The sequence below is a fragment of the Penicillium diatomitis genome (genome assembly GCF_028827545.1).
Source record: "Penicillium diatomitis strain IBT 30728 chromosome Unknown utg000005l_segment0_segment0, whole genome shotgun sequence".
In the NCBI taxonomy this organism is placed as follows: Eukaryota; Fungi; Ascomycota; class Eurotiomycetes; order Eurotiales; family Aspergillaceae; genus Penicillium; species Penicillium diatomitis.
The window spans coordinates 524,705-545,908 of NW_026623177.1; the positions used below are offsets into that span (position 1 = coordinate 524,705).

Sequence of the window (21,204 nt, forward strand, 5' to 3'; positions counted from 1 at the left end):
TCATGTATGATGTGGAACACCCAGCGTACAAAGAACTCGGCAAAATCGGGCGAGAGATCACGACCAAAGTCAAACCGAGTGCCGTCGTAGTGTTTTCCGCGCATTGGCAAGGGGGTCGAGACACGATCTATGTAAACACGGCCGAGCATACAGAACTGATCTATGAGTGGGTCGCAAAAGGCCTCTTTTACACTTCTGTTAGTGACAATCACTAACGCGTTGGCACAGCTTCTACGGCTTCCCGAGTCATTACTACGAGGAAAAATACCCGAATGTGGGCAGTAAGACGGTGGCGCAGAAAGTGCTCGATGCATTGAAGAATGCTGGAATTGACGCCAAGGGCGTACAGCGTGGTCTTGACCATGGTGTCTGGGCGAGTTTCAAGTGTGGTGAGTCTAGTAGATGTCCCATTCGTAGCCGAGGACTCTCCGATTGTGGCCAGACCTATGTTAACCTAACAGGGCGGATAGCATTCGAACCGGAGTCGAATCCGTTGAACGTCCCCATTGTGCAGGTCTCTCTGTTTGACTCCGAGGATCCAAGCCAGCACTACCGACTCGGCCAAGCCGTTTCGCGCCTGCGAGAGCAGAATATCCTCATCATCGTGTCTGGAATGGCGGTGCACAATCTCCGTGATTTACGATTCGCGTTTGGGAATTCGCGTCCCTTGCCATACGCTGTTAGCTTTGACGAGGCTCTGAAGGACGCTGCGACCAAGTCATCTGCGGAGCGGGAAAAGGCTCTCGTCGACCTTCTCAAGCGGCCGGATGCCCGTCAGGCTCATCCGACGTTTGATCATTTGCTGCCCATTCATGTTGGCGCGGGTGCGGCGGGCGAGGATCGGGGTAAGAGACTCTGGACAATGCCGGAGGGTAGCATGAGCTGGGCACAATACCGTTTCGGAGAGGTGGACACTGCCGGTGGAAGCTCATTGTAGACTGCATTGGTGAGGATGAGAATTTCAACTATGAGCTCGAAATCAATTGGATGAGAGAGAGAGAGAGAGAGAGAGAGAGAGAGAGAGAGAGAGAGAGAGAGAGAGAGAGAGAGAGAGAGAGTGTGTGTGTGTGTGTGTGTGCGTGAGCGTGAGCGTATGTGAGTGAGAGGGCGATATTGTAAATTTTGATGAGGTTTCATTTCCACCTATAGGGTACAAGGTACAATAGACTGTTTGGGGAAGAAGTACACGCGAAAAAGGACACTTCAAAAAGGACGATGCGGAGGAGGCTATGCCAAGAGGAGGGAATGTCGTTATGAGGCCTGCTTCACCAGATTCGTGATGCGCTCCTCAATCTGGGAGTCGGACAGCCCTAGGCAAAGTTAGCCCGCAAGGTCAAACTGGCTGGAGTGGCTCGAGACATTACCAGACAGAGCTTCTTGAGTCTCCTTGCCGAAAGCTACAACGAAAATCATTCAACTTAGCATCAGTCTCTCTCGTACACTCCAATTGGAGCTTATGCATGATGGTACGAGTAGCGGTAGAAATTCTAGCGTACCGTATCGGGCAAAGACTCGCGGCTCGGTACCGGCAGCCTCGCGGATCATGATGGGAGTGTGCGGGTTGTGCTTCTTCATAGTGGGATAGGCGCGGTTGATGAAGGATCTGTGTATTGATCGCATCGAGTCAGCTAGTTGGTCGCTACCATTTTGAAGAGAAAGCGCGCCGTGTAAAGGCAGAAGAGCTCGATCCGATGTGCTAGGCTGATGGACCGACCTTGTCGCAGCGCTCTGCTCGGAGGATTGGCAGAAGAGAAAACGCAGCTCCTTCAGGCCTTTGGAAAAGACGTATTTGCCGGACATTGTGATTTTTGAATTTTCTCAGATGGAGGGAGAGCGATGTGAAGCGTCGAGGTCGAGGGGTATCTTGCAATCAAGACAGGACCGGAGGTGCGTTATTCGCGGCGACAGTGATTCGCCCAGCAAAGAGACACCGCCGCTAGTCTCCTTTCGGTCTTCCGACGGGCCCTCGAGCCTTGCTTACATCAGCTTGCTTAGCGGGCGGTGAGACTTTATTGTCCAGTTCATCTGTTCATGCAGGACAAGGTACAAAGTAAGACAGTGATGATTCAGATGATTCCGGTACTAGAAAACGAGCATTCCCCTATTCCTCGAGTATTCCACCTTAATTTGAATCTACTTTGACTTCTGAGGTCAAAGTGAAGTCCACGGCGCGAAATGTAAGCCTACGGAGATAAACATGGATGTTGGGCCCGTTCACCGGCCGATTCCGCCCTGCGCACTTCTCAACCCTTCCCGGAACATCTTTAAAGACTCGGTCGATTGATCCTCTCTCCACTCCTCATCCACCACATTCACATCATGTCGTCCTCGCGTGTGGGATTCCGTTTCCTCAACAATACGCGTTTTGCGTTCCGCAATGCCTCTGCGCCGTTCCGCCGGCCGGGCGCCAAAGGTTTCCGCTTCCAGAGCTCCGAGGCCGGCACCGCGGAGCAGCAGAGCACTTTCCAGCGTATGTGGAACAGCCCAGTTGGTGTCAAAACTGTGCACTTCTGGTAGGTTATTGCACAATCGTGCTATAATTATTCTGGTCTGGAAGGGCGCACTGAGACTAATGTGCCGTCAACAGGGCTCCCGTCATGAAGGTACGACTCGCGTGACTCCGATGGTCCTCTTCGCTGTAATGCGCACGTCACACCCTTGATTCCACAATTTGATTACTATTGAGGGTTCGAAAGATCGATTAATGCCATATTGGACGGGAAGCGAACACAACGACATAAGCGTGTACGATGACTGATTTCTCTTCGCTGCGCAGTGGGCTCTCGTCATCGCCGGTATCTCCGACTTCAACCGCCCTGCCGAAAAGCTCTCCCTGACCCAGAATTGCGCCTTGATGGCCACTGGAGCCATCTGGACACGGTGGTGCCTGATCATCAAGCCCCGTAATGTCCTGTGCGTTAACTCAGTGAACCGCTCAAACTGCCGCGCTCTCAGCTAATATTGTATATCTCCCAGGCTTGCCGCCGTGAACTTCTTCCTCGGATGCGTCGGTGTCGTCCAAGTGTCCCGTATCCTGATGTGGCAACGCAGTCAGAAGGGCTCGACTATCGAGGCTGTCAAGGAGATTGAGCAGGAAGCTGCCGATTCGGTCAAGTCTGTCGCCAACGAGGCCGAGAAGGCTGTCAAGACTGTTGGGGAGAAAGCCACTTAAACGCGCATCTTCGGCGATTCGGATAAATCAGGCACAGCTTTCGTCGCAAGGGATGACTATATGGGACCGATTTGAGCAGACTATACTTGGGTATCTACAACGAAAATCTTGAGCTGGGCAAGGGGCCCTTTGGAAAAGGGGGAATCATCTACCTCGAATGAGTCTCGACGCGTGGCGATCTGCTTCAAACCCCATCATGTCTTTAGAGGACCTGCTGTACATATATCTCATCTATGCAGTGATCATTTCGTGCCCTGATGTGGATTTTGGATAAATCTTCCATGATACGCCCAGCGTACCATTTCATGCCTCGGGCGTCTCAAGAATTGATTTATTCAGTATGCAGCTAGTATTCGAACCAGTGTCCATGTTTTCTGACGAAGCCAAGATTGTTGCGCGCCTCAAGCTCATCCAGCAAGGTCGCCGATCATCCCCATCAGGCCTGCTATGGCCGTCTGGCTCACGACGTCATTCCTCTGCAAAGTGCGAAAGGAAGCGATGTCCAATCTTTATACCAAAGTGGTGTTCTGTAATTGGCTACGGCAGATGATTTATTCCTCTCTTTTTCCTTTTCATTTTCTTTCTTTTCTTTTCTTTGAGAAAGGATGAGAGCATTTCATTCGAGGATGTATCACCGCGGTCGCGCTCACGCGCGATCCATGCTTCAATATGTCATTTACCACGTATGATTCGGGTCAACGATGTCTGTTAAGTGTGAACGACTATACCACTGCGGTGCCTGCGCTGCATTACAGCTGTAAAGCATACTCGACTAAACGAGGACATAGCCGAAAATTGCCTCCACGACGCCCTGTTGATAATCTTCTGGCGGGGATTTTCCTCCCAATCGGCAAAATCTCCACAAAGATCTTCCTCCAACCGCACAGGCGCAATCGTCTTCACCGACGAGCAACGAGCTTCCTTCAATCTCCACAAGCTTTGCTAAAGCGACGGATTGTATGCATCGGCACTGAGTGCCCCCTCACGACAGCTCCGGCTTCCCCACAACATCCCAACCCCATTTCCCCGGACAAAACCTTCAGCCTGGGTTGACCCCACTGATTGATGACCGGGGTTTGATGAGCACCAGTATCTGATGGATCTGCAATTGCAATGTGCCGAAGAGTGCGGTTTTTGGAAAACACATGAGTGCGGCTTGACCTCGATCATCACGGAGACTATAAATACGTAGAGGCGGACGCGCACTTGATGGATGTTAGCTGGCATGCTCCTATCTCCCCTGTCTATCGATTATTGACAGCCAAATCCTTTACCATTGGATTTCCCCTTATACCACCTGACTCACTATGAAGGTCACCAGTATCCTGGCACAGGCTATTGGCCTTACTCTGTCCCTCAGCACCCTCGCCGAGTCCAAAGACCATCGCTCTCGCAACGATGCATGCCACCCTCATCATCCTTTCCATCCGCTTCCCGGTAGTCAACATCGCCACAAGACATGTCACGTTCCAAGCAATGGAGACGGCACTGATGATTCTGCTCATATCATCTCGAGCCTGAAGAAGTGCAACAATGGCGGCAAAGTCGTCTTCGACGCCGAAAAGACCTACACTGTCGGCAAGGCTATGGATATGACTTTCCTCAAGAACATTGATCTGGGTGCGTAGTACTCAATTGCAACTTTACTTGCGCCTCATGATCTTAGGCATCAAGCCACGCCGTACAAGGAAAGAAATCTAACGTGGCTCGTGACAGAAATCCTCGGCACTATTCAGTTCACCAATGACACCGACTACTGGCAGGCGAATTCCTTCAAGCAAGTCTATCAGAATGCCACTACTTTCTTCCAACTAGGTGGCACAGACGTCAATGTCTACGGCGGTGGTACCCTGGACGGCAACGGACAGGTCTGGTACGATCTGTACGCCAAGGAGCCTCTCATCCTGCGGCCCATCTTGTTCGGTGTTATCGGCCTACACGGTGGTAGCATTGGCCCTCTTAAGCTGCGCTACTCGCCACAATGGTACAACTTTGTCGCCAACTCTTCGGATGTTCTCTTTGAAGGCATCGATATCCGCGGCTATAGCAAGAGTTCCCACGTGGCTAAGAACACCGATGGATGGTGAGTATTACCACAGCTGTGAAGAGAAAAGAGTTCATGACATGCGATAAGAGAAAAAGCCACTGACAGGGACGAACAACGTAGGGACATTTACCGATCGAACAACATTGTGATTCAGGATTCAGTGATCAACAACGGTGACGGTATGGTTCAACAATGAAAGCTCTTCACATTCACCTTTCCTCAGAAATGCTGATCGTTCTCTAGACTGTGTGTCTTTCAAGCCCAACAGCACGAACGTCATCGTTCAGAATCTTCACTGCAACGGTTCCCACGGTATTTCCGTGGGCTCGCTGGGCCAGTACAAGGACGAAGTTGATATTGTTGAGAACATTCTTGTCTACAACATCTCAATGTTCAATGCATCGGTAAGCCCCACCGGAGACCAGTGATGAAGTCCGTAACTTCCTTTGACCGTGCTCTGACACTTTATGTAGGACGGTGCCCGTATCAAGGTCTGGCCCGGTGTTGCCTCGGCCTTGTCCACAGACCTCCAGGGTGGGGGTGGTTCTGGCAGCGTGAAGAACATCACCTACGATACCATGACCATCCAGAATGTCGACTACGCGATCGAGGTCACTCAGTGCTACGGACAGAAGAACCTGACTCTGTGCAACCAATTCCCCGTAAGTTACACCCGCCTGCGCTTTCCAACGCTATTATTGCAAACCTTGAATCATGCTCTAAATTCTTCCCGTCCCGCAAACAGAGCAGCATGACCATCTCAGATATCCACTTCAAGAACATCAAGGGCACAACCTCGGGAAAACGCGACCCTATTGTCGGAACAATTGTTTGCTCGAGCCCAAACGTAAGTCCCTCAGTCGGTTGCTATTCGGCACTTTATCACGACGTTTACTGTGAGAAATGAACCTGACCATCTTGTCCTAGGTGTGCTCCAAGATCTACGCCACAGATATCGATGTTTCTAGTCCTGGCCCCAAGGACTACCATAACGATTTCGCCTGCACGAATGTGAGTACTGTATCAATGAATGAATATTCACTGGCATGTGAATGTACAGCGATTGATCACTGACACAACTTAATACTCTAGGTTGACGACAGCCTGCTGGCCGTGAATTGCGCTTCCAACTAGATTGGAATCCTGATTGACGTGAAGGTGGATCTGAGCTTGTCAATGATCCAGCCACCACAATCTCTCAATGTAACAGCGGAATGCACATAATAACCTTGCATGTATCAGTTGGATGCCCTTCCCCCCTGTACTGTACCCGACTAGTTGAATGTTGAATATGGTAGACGAGAAAGGCCACACCGGGAAATACTTGATCCACTATAGCATTTGTAGAAAACCCTAGTTGCGAGTGGGAGCTGAAAAGTCCACTTAAGCTAAACTTTCTACAGATGAACGCATGTTTCATCTATCGTTTAGAGCCTCTCCAGCAAAGAAAGTCAATTCGCCTTTCAACTAAGGACTACCAATGTATTATAAGGTCCCGATCCACTTCTACCGTTCCAAGCTACTCACCTTGTTCTGGATTTCCATAATATACTTTCTCCTCCCCAGACCGGCTGTGGAGTTGCGGCAAAAATGACCTGTCGTAGAATCACACAAATAGATTTGCTAGGTACTTCCGCTTCTAGCTCGAAACTGAATCACCTTTGCGTAGACACGAAGAATCTGGTTGATATACAGTAGATCTTGAACGGACATTCCTTGCAGTGCTACTTATGGCTTGTCGCATTCAGAGTCGGCGGATGGTGAACGATAACAGCCACGCTGGGCATTTGTACCTCGTACCCGAGCCTCTGGGGTATTTGAGGTTGATTCCTTGATTGAAACCGCATACGTTACCTATTCTTATGTATGCCCCGTGGACGTATTCGGGGTTCGCACAATTGCATGGGAGTCTCAGTTCTTTCGGCATCTTCGGGATCAGACAGACATTCATGTTCCAGCAGGGTGTGGTGATTCTCTTATAGTGCTAAGGTTATATCTCACTTTGCCCCTTCCTTCTGCGCTTCCTCCTGCTCCTCTTCTACTATTCCTCTCTTGTTGTAATCCATACAGAACGCAATATTGACGATCACTCATGCAATAATTTCCCTGATCACTGGCATAAAGACTTTTCCCAGCTTCAAGTGGACGCCGATGGCCACCCTCTGGCCCAAAACCCTAGATATCGATATCACAAACGATGCCGCTCAATAAACGAGATGAGAAACACAAAATAATGAACCAAAGTAATAAAAAATGCCGAACATATATGCCCAATTCTCGCCCGATCGTGTGTCAAGTACCCGTGAACTCACTCGAGACTCAAAGTTTTCCTGGTCATTCATCCTGTAACAGGACCTTGAGCTTCTCAAGCTTGTCCTCACAATGCACTTCCATCTGCATGATGACATCAACGGCATCCTTTTTGGTGATGAGTAATTGGGAAACGAGCCAGAAATTATACCCGTTTTTGTAGAAACCCATCGAGGCCCATTCGTCCTTGGGGACTTGGCGGCTCAGGGAGATCCAGTAGTCACGCCAGCGATTCAGGGCCGTGCGGATAGAGCCTAGTATTGAGTCTTCGGGAATCATACTCAGAGTCATGCTGCCCTCTCCTTGGACGGGCTGTAGGGCGAGAGCTTGGCGCCTGATCAAGCCCACCAGAGTCATGTGTGTGTTGATGAATGCGAAAAGCACTGATTGGAGAAGCTACTAGTCAGCGCATCTTCGACCACATGTAGCGACGGCGGATGTACGAACCGTGAATGACAATAAACATGTCCAAGATAGTGAGCTGCAAGCGTGTGCTAGACGCCGAAGGTGCCGGACTTCCTTGTGGGGGGCTTTCGAACATGTGTTGAAAGGCCTCAAAGATGGACAAATCACGCGAGAATCGAAAGTTTGGATCTTGAAATGGATGGGGAGACCGGAAAAGAGCCTCTTCACATGGCAGTTCGCTTTCTAATTCTCGATGCGTCAGGCGACACGGATAATTCTGGTAGAAGAAGAAAGCGCAGTCCAGCAATGACATGAGACTGATTGTCCTGTTTCTGGTCAGTACAAAGGACTCCTTTGAATGCGATCATGATCCATACCGTATACGACACTCCCTTTGAATCCACAACTGCTCATCATACTCTTCCCCGTCCAGCGCATGTCGAATTCTCACAAGTTTCAGACGGCGGGCGACCTAGCTGTTGAGTCAGCCATATGTATGATGGTGACGGATAAGCGACGCGAGGAATCGACATCCAATTTACCTTTAAAACCTCACTGAATCGATTTTCCATTGCCCGATTCTTGGAGGACCGACTTCCAGCCCAGTACTGAACAATGAGAATGACAAAGCCGGCTTGAAACGTCTGAAATCTCGTCCAGTCAGAGGCTTCGTCCTCCAGACTCGGAGCCCCAGTGTAAGTGCTGGCGACCTCGAATTCAGGCGAATACATATGACTGGAGAAGATGTACAGTTCGGCAATATCCAGCATTCGCTTGGCCAAGTGTGCTTCCTTTGGATCGGAGCTGTACATTGCCCCGAAGAACGTGACTGCAGCCAGTAGAGGTGTCCCGACGGTCTCCAAGTTGAAGGTGGGGACGTGGATCATGGCGCAGCTTGGCTGCCAGTACTTGAAGTAGAGCGAGACGAATTTGCGGACGCGGGCCGTAGTGAGCAAAAGGCCAAGATTCGCTGAAATTTCCTCCTGCGTTTTCGCATCCAAAGGTAATGTCCAGACACGCGCCATGATATTTTGGACTAAAGCCATGGCGAAAGGCTGCTCGGGCTCGAAAATAGTCGTCTGTCCGGGTAACGCCAATTGTCCATTGGGCACTGTCGCGAACGATGTCGGAAAAGCGTTCGGTAACTGGTAAGGACCTTCCATGTTTTTGTGTTCGCCAAATGGACCGTTGAAGAAGTCCACGAAAGTGTCTGGGTAGAATTGCAGATTGCTGGGGTCAGGTCCTCCAAAATCCGCGGGAAACCCAGCCTGGTCACCCTGCATGCCAATGTTGACAGGTTGGAAAATCTCCGCATCAGGACTACTCTCTTCCAGCGTGCCTTTCTGATTGTATACCAAGTTTCGTTCCGCGTCGTTTCGCGGTGGTAGTCTGAACCCCTCGGTGAATGATTCAGTGCCGCCATTCAGCAGGAATTTGATCGACCCGCGATCTGACGGCTGTCTGTATAGTGGCGGTCTTCGAGAGCCAGGGTTGGGTGAGAGTTTTCCTACAGTCAAGGATCAGTCCCCGGGTTCAGTATGTCTTTCCAACCGGTGGACGACTGACCATCTTCAATACTCGGCGCTGGACTGGGCCCATTCGCATTCTCACAGATGAAGCCTCTCTTCACGCAGGATTCGCATGGGGTGTTGCCGTCACAGCGCAATTTCATCGCAGTACACTGGAGCTCGTCGAGTCAGCGCTTCGATATTCTTTCACCATACCAGGCCACATCGACCCTGGCTTCGGCGTCTGTAGAGACGACTTACCGATTGACACGCATGGCGCCGGCGGCCTCGCTGGCCGGTTTCGGGTATCTTGCGATCGCCGCGCTGACTGCAGTCGGTATAGTGATCCCGAAGGTTATCGCTGCGGAAGCGCATTAGCTACCGGAACCTCTCCGTTGGGGAAATCTTGATCGAGGCGTCTTTTGCGACTGACCACCGCGCGAAGGATTCGTTACAAAAAACACAGGAATAGGGCTTCAAGCCGGAGTCTATTTAAATTGAGCAACGAGACGACGGGGGATACTTTTGTAGGTCGGGGAGGAGCAACATACGTCTTAGATGGTGCCGCTTCAGATGATCAATGCGCGTGAAGCCCCGCTGACAGATGGTGCAGCGAAAGTGCTTCTCGGCGGGCTTCATGTTTGTCCATCGGGGAGGAAGATGGACCAGATGAGGGGAAGAGAGGAGAGAAATTGGGGACGGCGGATCAGACGGGGTTCCCAAGAGGGGGAGCGAGTTGGGTAAGAGTTTGGCTGCAGGAGGAAGAGGAGGATGTAATGAGATAGTAATTATCGATGGGTCCCGGATAAGATTAGGATTTAGGGGTCGTCGGTATGGGGGGCGTATTTGTACCGGCCGGTTGATTGCGGGCGTTCCACTGCCGGTGGCCCAGTGACTCTGACTAGAAAGTGGGCGGGCACGTGGTGGTGTGTCACGGGCGCAGAGCAGAGCAGTCCTGCAGTCCTGCAGTCGGATCGAATCTGGGTATGATCGGTAACGGTATCGTAAGACTCTTGTACGGCCGAGGCACTCGACACCTAGATTGATGATATCACCAGTCCACTGCAATACGAACAGTCAGGAATAGGAAGGTCAATTGTTATCTGAAGGATAGCATCACTCAACTGGTCAACTTACTCCAGTCCCTAACACTCCTGGACTCTCATCGATTACCGCGGTGCTCATTTCTTTCGCCTCCACATCTACGAAACAGGCTACGGGGCTCTAGATGAAAGCTTCCCATAATGATTGCCAGCATCGGGTGATTTAGTTGGTCAACTGGGTAGGTGGTACAGTTCAGGAAGCGGATCAAGAAGACTGACACAACTCGTCCAGTGCATGCACTACTGGGACTAGTTCCAGCCTGAACCTGGAATAAGGCAGGGAAATAATGATTCGTTGAACCGAGGGATTTCCAAATGCGTGCCCTTGCACTGCCCAAGTGCCCATTGCTCTTCTGCAGCAATATACCCTACGCCTCTCGAAATCCCATTTTGACACAACAAGAAAGAGCGAGGGCCGTGGGCAACCTTGCACTTCACCACAAGGTTGTCGGAAATTCTCTGAGAAGCCGACAATGACTCAGTGGATCATAGACAGGTAGCAATGTGAATTTTCAGATGGAATTGGATCCGAGGACTTGATCTGAAGTCCAGGCCAATGTGACGAGGTTTGACACAACAACGGGTAAAGCACTCATCCGGATCAGGAAGACTATGCTCCTGCACCTGTCTTTCGTGGCCGGCTAAGAAGGATAAATCGACGCCCTCTCACAGGATGTTGACAGAATGCATTATTTCGGCCGGTTGTGGAAAGTCCACTCGATCATCGTCCAAGTAATCGACGTTGATCTGATCAAGTTTTTCATTCTGCGTCCAGCCGTCTCCAAACCAGCTCATTGGGTTGTTGTTGACATACTCAATGTCAAAGTCCTCCCATCGAGGACTCGCGACGACCTCAATCGCATGAGGGAAGATCCTATTAGCAATCAGTCACTTGCTGCAACCAAAAAAACTCCCCGATAATGCGACCATACCAGGCCAGAGTGCAATCACCCGTCCATCCTCAGTACCACCCTTGTACCAACTTTGACAATTGTCAGCGAACACGGTGCCCGCGAAGCACGAGTCACAGTACTGAGTGAACAGGTGCACCGCGTTAGCTTTCATCGAGAGCGCGCGAATATTGTCACGCTGGACCTTTCGGATGCATTGCGTGAAATTGTCAATCTGGCGCTCGATGAGAATGAGCAAGTTGCCGCCGTCCAGTCCAGTATTGGACCCCCAGGAAGTGTAATAATTGGGGAACCCATTCACAGCCACCGAAAGATAAATTTCGGGGATCTGCTTCCATCGTGTCGCCAGTGTCATTCCTGCTCGTCCTGTGATTGGAAAGTGCGGAGTGTGGGTAGTATCGAACTCGGTTGCACAAACAATGGCATCGACCTCTCGGTGTTCACCATCTGCTATAACAATACCTGACCGATCAATCTTGGTAATTTCTGATTTAATCTAGGTCACTTTGTCGTCGGTCAAGGCCTCAAGGTAGCCCGGACCAGGGGTCAGGCGCCTGCAAGCTGGAGTAAAGGAGGGCATCAAGTCATCCATCAACTTGTGGCTTTTGCCCAGTCGTCTGGTCATGTTCTCGACGAGGAGCTTCTTCACCGACAATTGTTGAGGACGGCCTGTCAAGGTCATTCCATGAACCGATTGTAATTCATATTCCACTTCTGCGTGCGGGAATACTCAGCAAAATCCCTTCAAGCGTATGCAAAGGGGGGAGGATGCAAAGACCAGATCAGTAGGACGATTCCAACATACTCTTCCGAAATCCTGATGATCAGTTTCAAACGACTTGATCTCTTCAGCAGTAAAAGTGTCTATGAGAAATGAGTCCGAATCGATGAGCAAGCTCACAACACCCGAGCGTCGATGGAGGACTTCCTCACAATTGTCAAGCTCGGAGCCACGCTGCTCTAGATATTCTCTCGCAAAGCGAGGAGCAATCCATGTTCGACTGCGAACATAGTGGTCAATATGAGCTACCTGTTGCAGCATTCCCAGCACAATTTGAATCGAATACCACTTGAGCTGTTTACAATGACGGCTACGCGTTGATTCTATGAGCGAGTTTCAGTATTCATCCCACCTTGGGGAACGGTAGTTGAGAGGCTCACCGAGTGATCATAGTCAACATCCCACGATGCACTATGTAGTAGTTTCCCCCCAAAGTCATGCAAGCCAGGGATGTTGGGCCATCTCCGGTTGTTGAGTGCGCCCGTAGCCTGAATGATCACATTGGCCTTGTCAAAAAACATATAGCCAGTTATCGTATCTTGTACCTGGAAAGCGCCGTCGTCAGAAATCGAAACAGCGACTGGTTACGAGTGCCTGTGGACGGTATGCAGCAATGTCATTGACTTTCACGTGCCACTTGGACTCCTTTTCCACCCAAGTGGCCTGCTTGACCTGATATATCAATCTGATTTATCTCATGCATCGCTCCACTATACCTTTCCAGTCCCGGTAAATCTCAGTAGACGAGGCATAAAAAGATGACGATTTCTCGTTGGACTCAAAGGTTGCCTGGTAGGTATGTGCAGGGATGTCTTTCGATAATCAGCATGATTGGGTGGAAACTCTCAGTACAGATCACTCAGCATCACAACTTGATGTCATGTAGTGCCTGTTGTACTGACTTACCACATGTGCAGCCAGGATATTGATTCTCAAAGTCAGATTCTTCTCAATTAGCCAGGGGTTTGCAGCAATATTTAAGGCTGAAAGTTACGTATACGTCTCGAAGTTCGCAGCGTGGGTAACATCCAAGCTTTCACTGCATGCTTGAGAGCTCTTAGAACTCAACTTACCTCTAACCAAGTTCCTCCAATATCAGCATTCTTGTCATAAATGCAAAGATCAAGATTCGGCACTCTCTGGTTCAGGCGAATGAAGGCGAGAATGCCCGAAATGCCAGCCCCGATGACAACAATCCGCAAGGGTCGGCTTTCATCTACAGCTCGAGGCTCAATCAAAATGTCGGAAGCTGTTGATTGTAGGGGACTCATAATGAAGAGCTCGCACATTGCTCTAAATACGATTTGGGGTGGAGAAGTAGCACTATGAGGGCAAGGAAAAATTACGAGGATGGACATCGAGGAGAAGATAAGCCGAGGGGCTCGTCAATTCTGCTAGAAACTTTCAGCCCCCGACCCTCAGCTGGCTGTACTTTTGATCTTGCCCCAGTAATTTTGGAGCAACTTGAACAGTTCATACGCTTACCTGACGCTCACTCCATATTATGCCATCAGCGTGCCCTGGACACTTGAAGGGTGCTGCTCAGGCTAGACCCGGGTGAATGGGAAGCTTTTGCGCCATTTCGCCTATGATTCCTCACTACTCGGCGCTACTCCGATGACTTTTTCTCGTCTTTGCGTCGGATACTAATTATGGATGCATTGGACTGTAGACGCACAAGCTTGAATGATTCCACTATGCTCGCCGGAAATCCCCCTCGGATAGTGTTCACATCTAGATTAACATTAAGCTCGGGTGCACTTCGGTTTACTGGTACATGCGGGGATGAGGCTTCCGAGGAGGAGTCCTCCCCGAAGTCAAACTGCCCCGCACGATCGGATCTTGGAGAAGAGAAACGGTTCCCCGAATCGCATCCACTTTGTCAATGGGCATGCCATGTCGACCGTGCAGATGGCTTCCATGCAGGTAAGTCTTGATGCATGGACGTTGGACTCCGATTTGATCGTTCCAGCCTTGTATTTCCGTCTCAACTCGGCTTTAGACTACCATCGACCACCCCCGATCCCAACTGCCGACGACCATGAATTCATTTGTTGGTGCGACCGGTGTTTGGGGCACAGCGAGATGGATCGATCGAGCTGCCACGCATTCAACAACGAGCTCGACATCATTTGGTCTAGCGCACGCTAGGTGTTGTAGAGGAACCTGTCTTTCTGATATCCAATATATCGCGTGTCGGCTCAATCAGACATCCATCGCCCAGGCGCGGCAGGTCTTGGGCCTGGCTGTGCCTCTGATCCAAGCCAGGTTCCCACGAGCTACCGAGCCTTTTGGAAGGAGTCATGACTCGCCCTCGCGTTGGTGGAATTGAGCTTTTTCGGTTCAAGACAAGCCATGCATATTACATAGTGTACTTCAACGATTGGAATTTGATCAACTTGACCTGACTCGGCAGCACCACTCTCTTTTCAATACTCTGTGACGTCATGCGTCATGCGTCATGCCTAGTACGGAGGACTCAAAACTGGCGATAAATCATCTCTCGATCCAGCGGCTTCCGCCCGCTCAGTGAGGGTTGTTTCGAATGAAAATATATCTCCCGGTCAAACCAGTCGTCCAGACTGCCAGCGGTTCTCTGCAGTAGGCCGGCAGAGAATACTGGAATCAAGCTCCCCAAGCCGCTCCACCCTGCAGTGTGCGCCTCAATTGTCACTGGAGATCGGTTCTTTCAGAATCATTGCTAGTGGAGACTATTGAACCTTGCCTACCGGACAATGTGGACTCACCCCTCAATTGACGGGTAAATAATCGCCCCTCCGAGCGTGATAACGGTGGGCCAGCACACAACTCAACATTGGCGAATTGCATCATTTCAGTAAAGCGTTCATCCCACTCCTATCACAGTGTTCCCAAACGAGCACAAAGCCCCTCATGAACCCTACCGCACACCCAACCGTTGAGTGAACCCTCTTCCTCCGGCTTGAAAGACCACACCTTCCAAGCGACCGTCATGCCCGTCTTCACCGAATACTCTGCATCGTCCCGAGATCTGCGGGTCCTGCCTTCGTTTGCACCACCACTCCCTCGACTTGCGCCGACACCACGGGTCGAGGGTGGTGATGCACAATACGAGGTTATCGTGGTTGGAGCAGGTCCCGCGGGACTGATGCTGGAGTTACTACTGGCACGATATGGATTGAGCGACGAGTCCTTGCTTTGTATAGACTCCAAAGCGAGCACGCTAAAGTCTGGTCAGGCGGATGGTCTCCAACCACGTACACTCGAGACATTGAAATCACTAGGCCTGGTCGATGAGATCCTCACTGAGGGATGCCAGATGTGGCAGGTAAAAACTTTGCTTTATTAGCAGCACTCTGTATGAAAGATGAACACTGCTGATTCGACGATGAACTACACAGGTCGCTTTTTGGAATCCCTCCCAAGACAAAGCTAAGATCATAGAGAGAACGTCTCTTGTTCCTGACGTGGCCGTTCCAGCACGGTATCCTCACGAGGTCACAATTCACCAAGGTCGGATCGAGCGCATCTTGGAAACGGATCTTTTACGATACTCGAAACGCGGCGTGCAGCGCAACACCAACCTTCTCGATGTGAAGATAGACGAAGAAGGGGATCCAGACTACCCCGTGGTCGCCGAGCTCGAAAGCGAAGGTTGTCGTCGCAAAGTCCGAACAAAATATTTGGTGGGGGCGGACGGCGCTCATTCTGTTGTGAGACGTGCTATGGGACTGAGGCTGGAGGGCGAATCGCTCGACCATATCTGGGGCGTGATTGACCTCATCGTGGACACCGACTTCCCTGATATTCGTCGGAGGTGTGCGATTCACTCCCCTGCGGGCTCAGTCATGGTCATTCCCCGTGAGCGCGTTGCCACTGGTGACTACCTGACCCGACTCTATGTCCAGGTTCCCGGTGACTACAAACCATCTAGTGATCGACGGACGGACGGGAACTCGAGTGGTCCTGCGCCAGGAGACGCAAGAGCCCGTCGTAGCCAAGTTACGGACAAGACCATATTTGAACATGCCGCAGCTGCGTTCAAGCCTTACTATATTCGACCTAAGACAGAGGGAGCTGTCGATTGGTGGGCAGCGTACCAGATCGGCCAACGAGTCACTGATCGTTTCTCGGTGAAGGATTCCAAGGGTGTCAATCGAATTTTCATTGTTGGAGATGGTAAGTTACAGATCGCCAGGGGTGCCGAATGAAGCGCTGATACGTATCTTTCTTGAGCCTGTCATACGCATAGTCCCAAGGTATGTCAAAAGACAATCTGTTGGTTTGGCGAGCTGAGCTGACCTCGAACAAATAAACAGGCTGGCCAAGGGATGAACGTGTCGATGATGGACTCCTGCAATCTGGCCTGGAAGTTGGCTTACCGCATCAACGGTCTGATTCCGACGTCAATGAACAGTGCGCAAGATGCAGTCCTCGACACTTACCAAACGGAGCGACAGACTATTGCTCAGCAACTGATTGAGTTTGACAAAGCCTTTTCATCAATGTTCTCAGGGAAAATCGGCGCCACCGAGGATGGCGTGCAGGGCTTGACGCACGAGGAATTTTTGCAAGTGTTCAGTCAGGGCAATGGATTCACCAGTGGATGCGGTATTGAGTATCCCGACAGCGTTGCCGTCGACCGGAGTATCAATGGATCCAAAAATCCTATCACCGGAACGGACTACTTGTCAGGACTTCTGCGGCCGGGTCGCAGAGTCTTGAATGTGCGCGTGATTCGGCACGCCGATGGTTGTCCTCGAGATCTCCAAGACGGTATGTTTCTAACCCATGGTGGCACCGAGACAAACAATGATCGCTAACATCAATCAGATTTCCCATCAACTGGCCGGTTCCGTATTCTGTGCCTCACCTCTTCCGATCTGTTGGACAAAGAGGCGACGTCGGCCAAGACTCTCACTGCCTTGGGGGAGATTATTACCAACTTCCCGCCTTCAATCATTGAGCAAGTTGTGATTCACCCTCGCCTATCCCGATCATTTATGTGGCATGATATACCATATGAAGTCAAGAAGTACTCAGAAATGTCGTTCTATAGCGGACACGAGATCGAAGATGTGTACGCCACCTATGGGGTCGATCCGTCTAGGGGTGCTCTTGCTGTAATCCGACCGGACGGCTACGTGGGAACGATTGCAGAACTGGCTGATGTGACACGGGTTGACACATTTTTGAGCAGTCTGATCGTGTCCAGAAGAGTGCGAACATAAATCCATAGTTATCCCGGCGGTCCCTTAGCATCCGCGAAGAACAAAGGAATGCCCTATTCTTGTTTTTTGAATACAAACTCACCCTTGGTCAAGAATCGATTTTAGCCTTCGAGTACTTCCATTCTGGGGAGTCTACCTACGCTGGACAATAACGGTCACCCCGAGAAGTAAGGGCTCGTCTTTGACCGTACGACCTCATGACCTTGTTATTCGTCCACTGGGCCCAATATCCCTCGTCGGCACCTTTCCATGTTGAAATATTGATAACATTCAAATGCTGAGCAAAAGACAATATTTTCTATGCAATTTGCATCTGTGAACAAATAGATCTCTTTCTGCTGCTCTTTCCTCTTCTCTTTCTACCTCTTCCGGTTCAGACGTCTGCCATTCTTGAAGCCCTCACTGTACACCTTCCTTTCACAATCACCATCAAGCCGACGGCCAGTTTACTCCATAGGGATGATCATTTCTGTGCGCATTTCACTTCTAAACTTTTTTTTAGCATCACAATGATTGCATAGGTCGAGGGGGGGGGGGGGGGTGAACCACAACCTGTCCCGGCCACAAAGACGGGATACTTTGAAGCAGACAAAGCATTCAGCCTTGGCTTGACTCGAAAGGAACTCGCTCAGCCTCCAGCATCAACATGATATTTTTTTTTAGATCTGCTGCACACGATCCACATCTTGACATGCTTGATCAATCCCTTTTTTCTCTCGATTTTTCTTCCGCCGCTCAAGATCTGCCTCGTCTTCATCGGCTTCATATACCAAGATGCTGGCCAAGATCCTACAAGCCCTGGGACTCGGAATTCTGGCTGGATCCGGTTTCACGCATGTGCTGGCACAGGCTTCAACCACAACCGAAAGCACAATCACCCCAGTTCCCGCGGCTGCTTCGGTAACTTTGACGGGCAGCGTCACTCATACTGTCCAAGTCGGACCCAAGGCTAGTCCACACGCGTATGTGCCACAGAGTCTGACGGCGCAACCGGGTGATGTGGTGGTGTTTGAATTCTATCCCACCAACCACTCCGTTGTCAAGGCAGACTTTGGAGCACCGTGTGTCCCGGCGACTGATGGCGTCTTTTTCTCTGGGATATTCGACAGCTTTAGCCTGAGAGACGGTCAAATCGTTGGGCCGGTAAGTGGGCTCAGATAAAGTTGTACACGAGAATACCGAGTTGCTGATAACTTTGATGGCAATAGCCGCCGACTTGGTCTTTGGTAATCAATGACACTCAGGTAAGCAGGCACTGACGAGTCGTCCTGACTTGTTTTAATAATCGTCCATCGTTGCTTATTCGACGGCCTTCAGCCACTGTTTTACTACTGTACCGCCATCAGCTCATGCTTGGGAAATGGGATGGTGGGCGTGATCAACCCAGTAAGTCTGGTCATTTGGTCGAGATTCTATCTCGAGATTTTGACCCCGTCTAATCTATGCCTCAGAACTCAACACAGACTTTTGAAGCCCAGTACGACAAAGCACTCAAATATCCATACATGCTGGTTCCAGGACAATCAATGCCCGCCGAAGGAAGTGGTTCGCTATCCACCAGTTCAACGCAGAATCCATCAAGCGACACAGCCACTTCAGCCGCAAACAAAGGGCTTAGTGGCGGCGCTATTGCTGGAATTGTAGTTGCAGCGGTCGTTTTTGTTGCTATACTGGTGATACTTTTCTTTGTTCTGGGCCGCAACCGCGTCTACTCGCAGTGGATGTCATCGCCAGATGGACGAACAGAGCGTACCGCGCGATGGGCAATGGGCAGCAACTATGGAGGTCAGAAGAGTGAAGCGGAGAGTGTGAGTACAAAAGCACCTGGTACAGAGGTAAACTCGGTCGTGTGTGGTGATCATCCCATGCGTCACTTTTCTCCTGGGCCTGAGAGCAAGGTGACGGCAGGCCATGCGACTACCTGGCATCACTATTACCCTCCCTCCTATTCTTCGGAGGGACAGCCGGCTTCATTCGGTGCCCGTGGCCCTTCGGAGTTGGAGGGAGCTGGAGTCGCTCATCAACTTCCTGAGAGGAGGTTCCGGTAGCCCAGACGACCCGGAAGAATATTTCAGGATTGATTATGAGTGCACTCCCATGGTTCATTTGTCATTTTTTTTTTGGCTGTTGGGGATAAAATCCCTGTGAGGTGTCTTTTGGTTCGAGCCTGATAGGCAGTGACTGTGATCAAGAATTTGTTGTGTAACATTTATGTCCAACCAGAGTCTTGTACACATTCTTCGATCTTTTTTGTCCAGCTCGTTTTTTGTCTCACGCGACCCGTTCACTGCAAGTGTCTCTAGCTACTACATACCACGTATCATTATGTATAATCTCTTTCTTCCTGTTTGATGCCAACCGGCTTTCCAGTCTTGTTTTGGGGCTATGTCGTCACTGTATCCCTATCTCTGGCTGAAGAATCCCATTCAACTGCGCATGCAGTACGGTGAAATTGTGAACATCCATCTATCTCACTCGGCTCCACGACATTCCAAGGGCCACCTATCACACCTGGATGGTGCGACAGCGCTCTGGGCATTGAAGTCCTTACAGTATCTGATCTGCGCGAGAATGGCGATGAATTGCCGAGTATGCTTTAATCGAGCTCGATGCGTCCCTTCTTGAACTCCTCTACCTCAATGGATCTCCAGACCACTATGAAGGCTGCTATTCACTTTCTCACACTGATCTCCGCCTGTGTAGCAAGCCCACTGCTCTTCGGGCCCCCGGGGTAGTTCGCTGGTGTCGTCGACCTCGCATGCAAAGTAAAAGTGGACGATGGAACTACCATTCCATCGCACCTGTCACATAGGGTTAAATGTTGTGCTGACCAAACGCAAACATTAGCAAGCCGAGTCTGAAGGGAAACCCCACCCCCAACACTTGATCCGCCCAGTGCCCCCCAGTTATGTCCTTGTTCCTATGTGAGTTCTCTTTCTTGCTAAGTTGCAAGGTCGTTACCAGGCCGTTCTTGGATGCATTGAACTGACATAATACAGATTGCCGATGAACGCATCGTAAGTAACTCATTAACTAGGCCGAGCCCGAGCTTACCTGAGCAAAAATTCCGATCTCGTCTTTGCACCACACTAATACTCTCTCAGCAAGGTGGCGGATATAAATGACCATTTCCGGTATGAGCACCTTGTAAAGCAACAATTCATATCCTTCTTAGAGCCCGAGTCAATGAAGTACTGAGTGGGTCACATGTATGTAAACCTAACGGATGTAAATACCAGCACGCTCGGCGGGTGCTTGATCAGATTCCCAAAGATTTGAATTTCGGCCTTTTGAGTTTCTTCATCAAACCATGTCTACCTAGTACCTACGATAGAATGAAAGTGTTGTCAGCGACTGAGGTAGTCGGATGTAATTACCGTTAACCAATTACTATGTAATGTCACAGAGCTCAGGGTTGGCGCAGTTTGGTGTAGTCTAATGTCGATAGCTTGGGGAGATGCGATGAAGGAGACCTTGGATTTTGCTTCGACGGGAAGGGAAGCCTTGCCAAGCTCTCGGGCCCGTCCGTTCGCATGTGCAAGGTTTCTTGGCACGCCGCGTCACCTTTCTTTGCCCCTTCCACTCACCCTCGAAATATATTCCTACCAGCATGAACACAACACATGCGCAAACTGGCCGACTCTAGACGGCGCCGTTCCCAGTATCAAGGATTTGATCGGCTTTGTCCCAAAATAGCAGCCAAGCCTAGCTCTCTTCCAAGCCACCTCCCGGTCGCTGGTCTGCGGAGAAAGAGTGC

At 50.5% G+C, this 21,204-nt stretch overlaps 9 protein-coding genes across 9 annotated transcripts; 5 read left to right on the forward strand and 4 right to left on the reverse strand.

The window, feature by feature from the left end:
• Positions 1-2: 2 nt before the first annotated feature.
• N7539_004828 (DODA-type extradiol aromatic ring-opening family dioxygenase) lies at positions 3-937 on the forward strand (the record flags this gene model as incomplete). Its single annotated transcript, XM_056934430.1, has 3 exons — positions 3-166; positions 229-389; positions 462-937. 3 exons carry the CDS (start codon positions 3-5, stop codon positions 935-937), a joined length of 801 nt encoding a protein of 266 aa, XP_056789624.1.
• A 314-nt stretch (positions 938-1,251) lies between these two features.
• N7539_004829 (L51/S25/CI-B8 domain-containing protein) lies at positions 1,252-1,800 on the reverse strand (the record flags this gene model as incomplete). Its single annotated transcript, XM_056934431.1, has 3 exons — positions 1,252-1,310; positions 1,365-1,397; positions 1,497-1,800. The coding sequence occupies 3 exons, from the start codon at positions 1,798-1,800 to the stop codon at positions 1,252-1,254; spliced, it is 396 nt and encodes a 131-aa protein (XP_056789625.1).
• A 519-nt stretch (positions 1,801-2,319) lies between these two features.
• Positions 2,320-3,172, forward strand: N7539_004830 (mitochondrial pyruvate carrier family protein; the record flags this gene model as incomplete). Its single annotated transcript, XM_056934432.1, has 4 exons — positions 2,320-2,513; positions 2,588-2,603; positions 2,777-2,913; positions 2,977-3,172. The coding sequence occupies 4 exons, from the start codon at positions 2,320-2,322 to the stop codon at positions 3,170-3,172; spliced, it is 543 nt and encodes a 180-aa protein (XP_056789626.1).
• A 1,307-nt stretch (positions 3,173-4,479) lies between these two features.
• On the forward strand, positions 4,480-6,353 carry N7539_004831 (putative extracellular exo-polygalacturonase; the record flags this gene model as incomplete). The annotated part of the gene is made up of 8 exons (XM_056934433.1): positions 4,480-4,792; positions 4,847-5,255; positions 5,340-5,398; positions 5,463-5,623; positions 5,693-5,881; positions 5,965-6,066; positions 6,147-6,230; positions 6,312-6,353. 8 exons carry the CDS (start codon positions 4,480-4,482, stop codon positions 6,351-6,353), a joined length of 1,359 nt encoding a protein of 452 aa, XP_056789627.1.
• A 1,200-nt stretch (positions 6,354-7,553) lies between these two features.
• Positions 7,554-9,817, reverse strand: N7539_004832 (uncharacterized protein; the record flags this gene model as incomplete). The annotated part of the gene is made up of 6 exons (XM_056934434.1): positions 7,554-7,912; positions 7,977-8,260; positions 8,312-8,406; positions 8,477-9,441; positions 9,501-9,615; positions 9,704-9,817. The coding sequence occupies 6 exons, from the start codon at positions 9,815-9,817 to the stop codon at positions 7,554-7,556; spliced, it is 1,932 nt and encodes a 643-aa protein (XP_056789628.1).
• Positions 9,818-9,820: 3 nt separating this feature from the next.
• N7539_004833 (C2H2 finger domain protein) lies at positions 9,821-10,081 on the reverse strand (the record flags this gene model as incomplete). Its single annotated transcript, XM_056934435.1, has 2 exons — positions 9,821-9,930; positions 9,994-10,081. The coding sequence occupies 2 exons, from the start codon at positions 10,079-10,081 to the stop codon at positions 9,821-9,823; spliced, it is 198 nt and encodes a 65-aa protein (XP_056789629.1).
• A 1,130-nt stretch (positions 10,082-11,211) lies between these two features.
• On the reverse strand, positions 11,212-13,526 carry N7539_004834 (uncharacterized protein; the record flags this gene model as incomplete). Its single annotated transcript, XM_056934436.1, has 5 exons — positions 11,212-11,419; positions 11,549-11,952; positions 12,262-12,531; positions 12,618-12,743; positions 13,311-13,526. 5 exons carry the CDS (start codon positions 13,524-13,526, stop codon positions 11,212-11,214), a joined length of 1,224 nt encoding a protein of 407 aa, XP_056789630.1.
• Positions 13,527-15,208: 1,682 nt separating this feature from the next.
• N7539_004835 (putative phenol monooxygenase) lies at positions 15,209-17,447 on the forward strand (the record flags this gene model as incomplete). Its single annotated transcript, XM_056934437.1, has 5 exons — positions 15,209-15,544; positions 15,618-16,395; positions 16,453-16,475; positions 16,536-16,992; positions 17,050-17,447. The coding sequence occupies 5 exons, from the start codon at positions 15,209-15,211 to the stop codon at positions 17,445-17,447; spliced, it is 1,992 nt and encodes a 663-aa protein (XP_056789631.1).
• A 774-nt stretch (positions 17,448-18,221) lies between these two features.
• On the forward strand, positions 18,222-19,495 carry N7539_004836 (cupredoxin domain-containing protein; the record flags this gene model as incomplete). The annotated part of the gene is made up of 4 exons (XM_056934438.1): positions 18,222-18,590; positions 18,656-18,691; positions 18,765-18,833; positions 18,899-19,495. The coding sequence occupies 4 exons, from the start codon at positions 18,222-18,224 to the stop codon at positions 19,493-19,495; spliced, it is 1,071 nt and encodes a 356-aa protein (XP_056789632.1).
• Between the last annotated feature and the right edge of the window lie 1,709 nt (positions 19,496-21,204).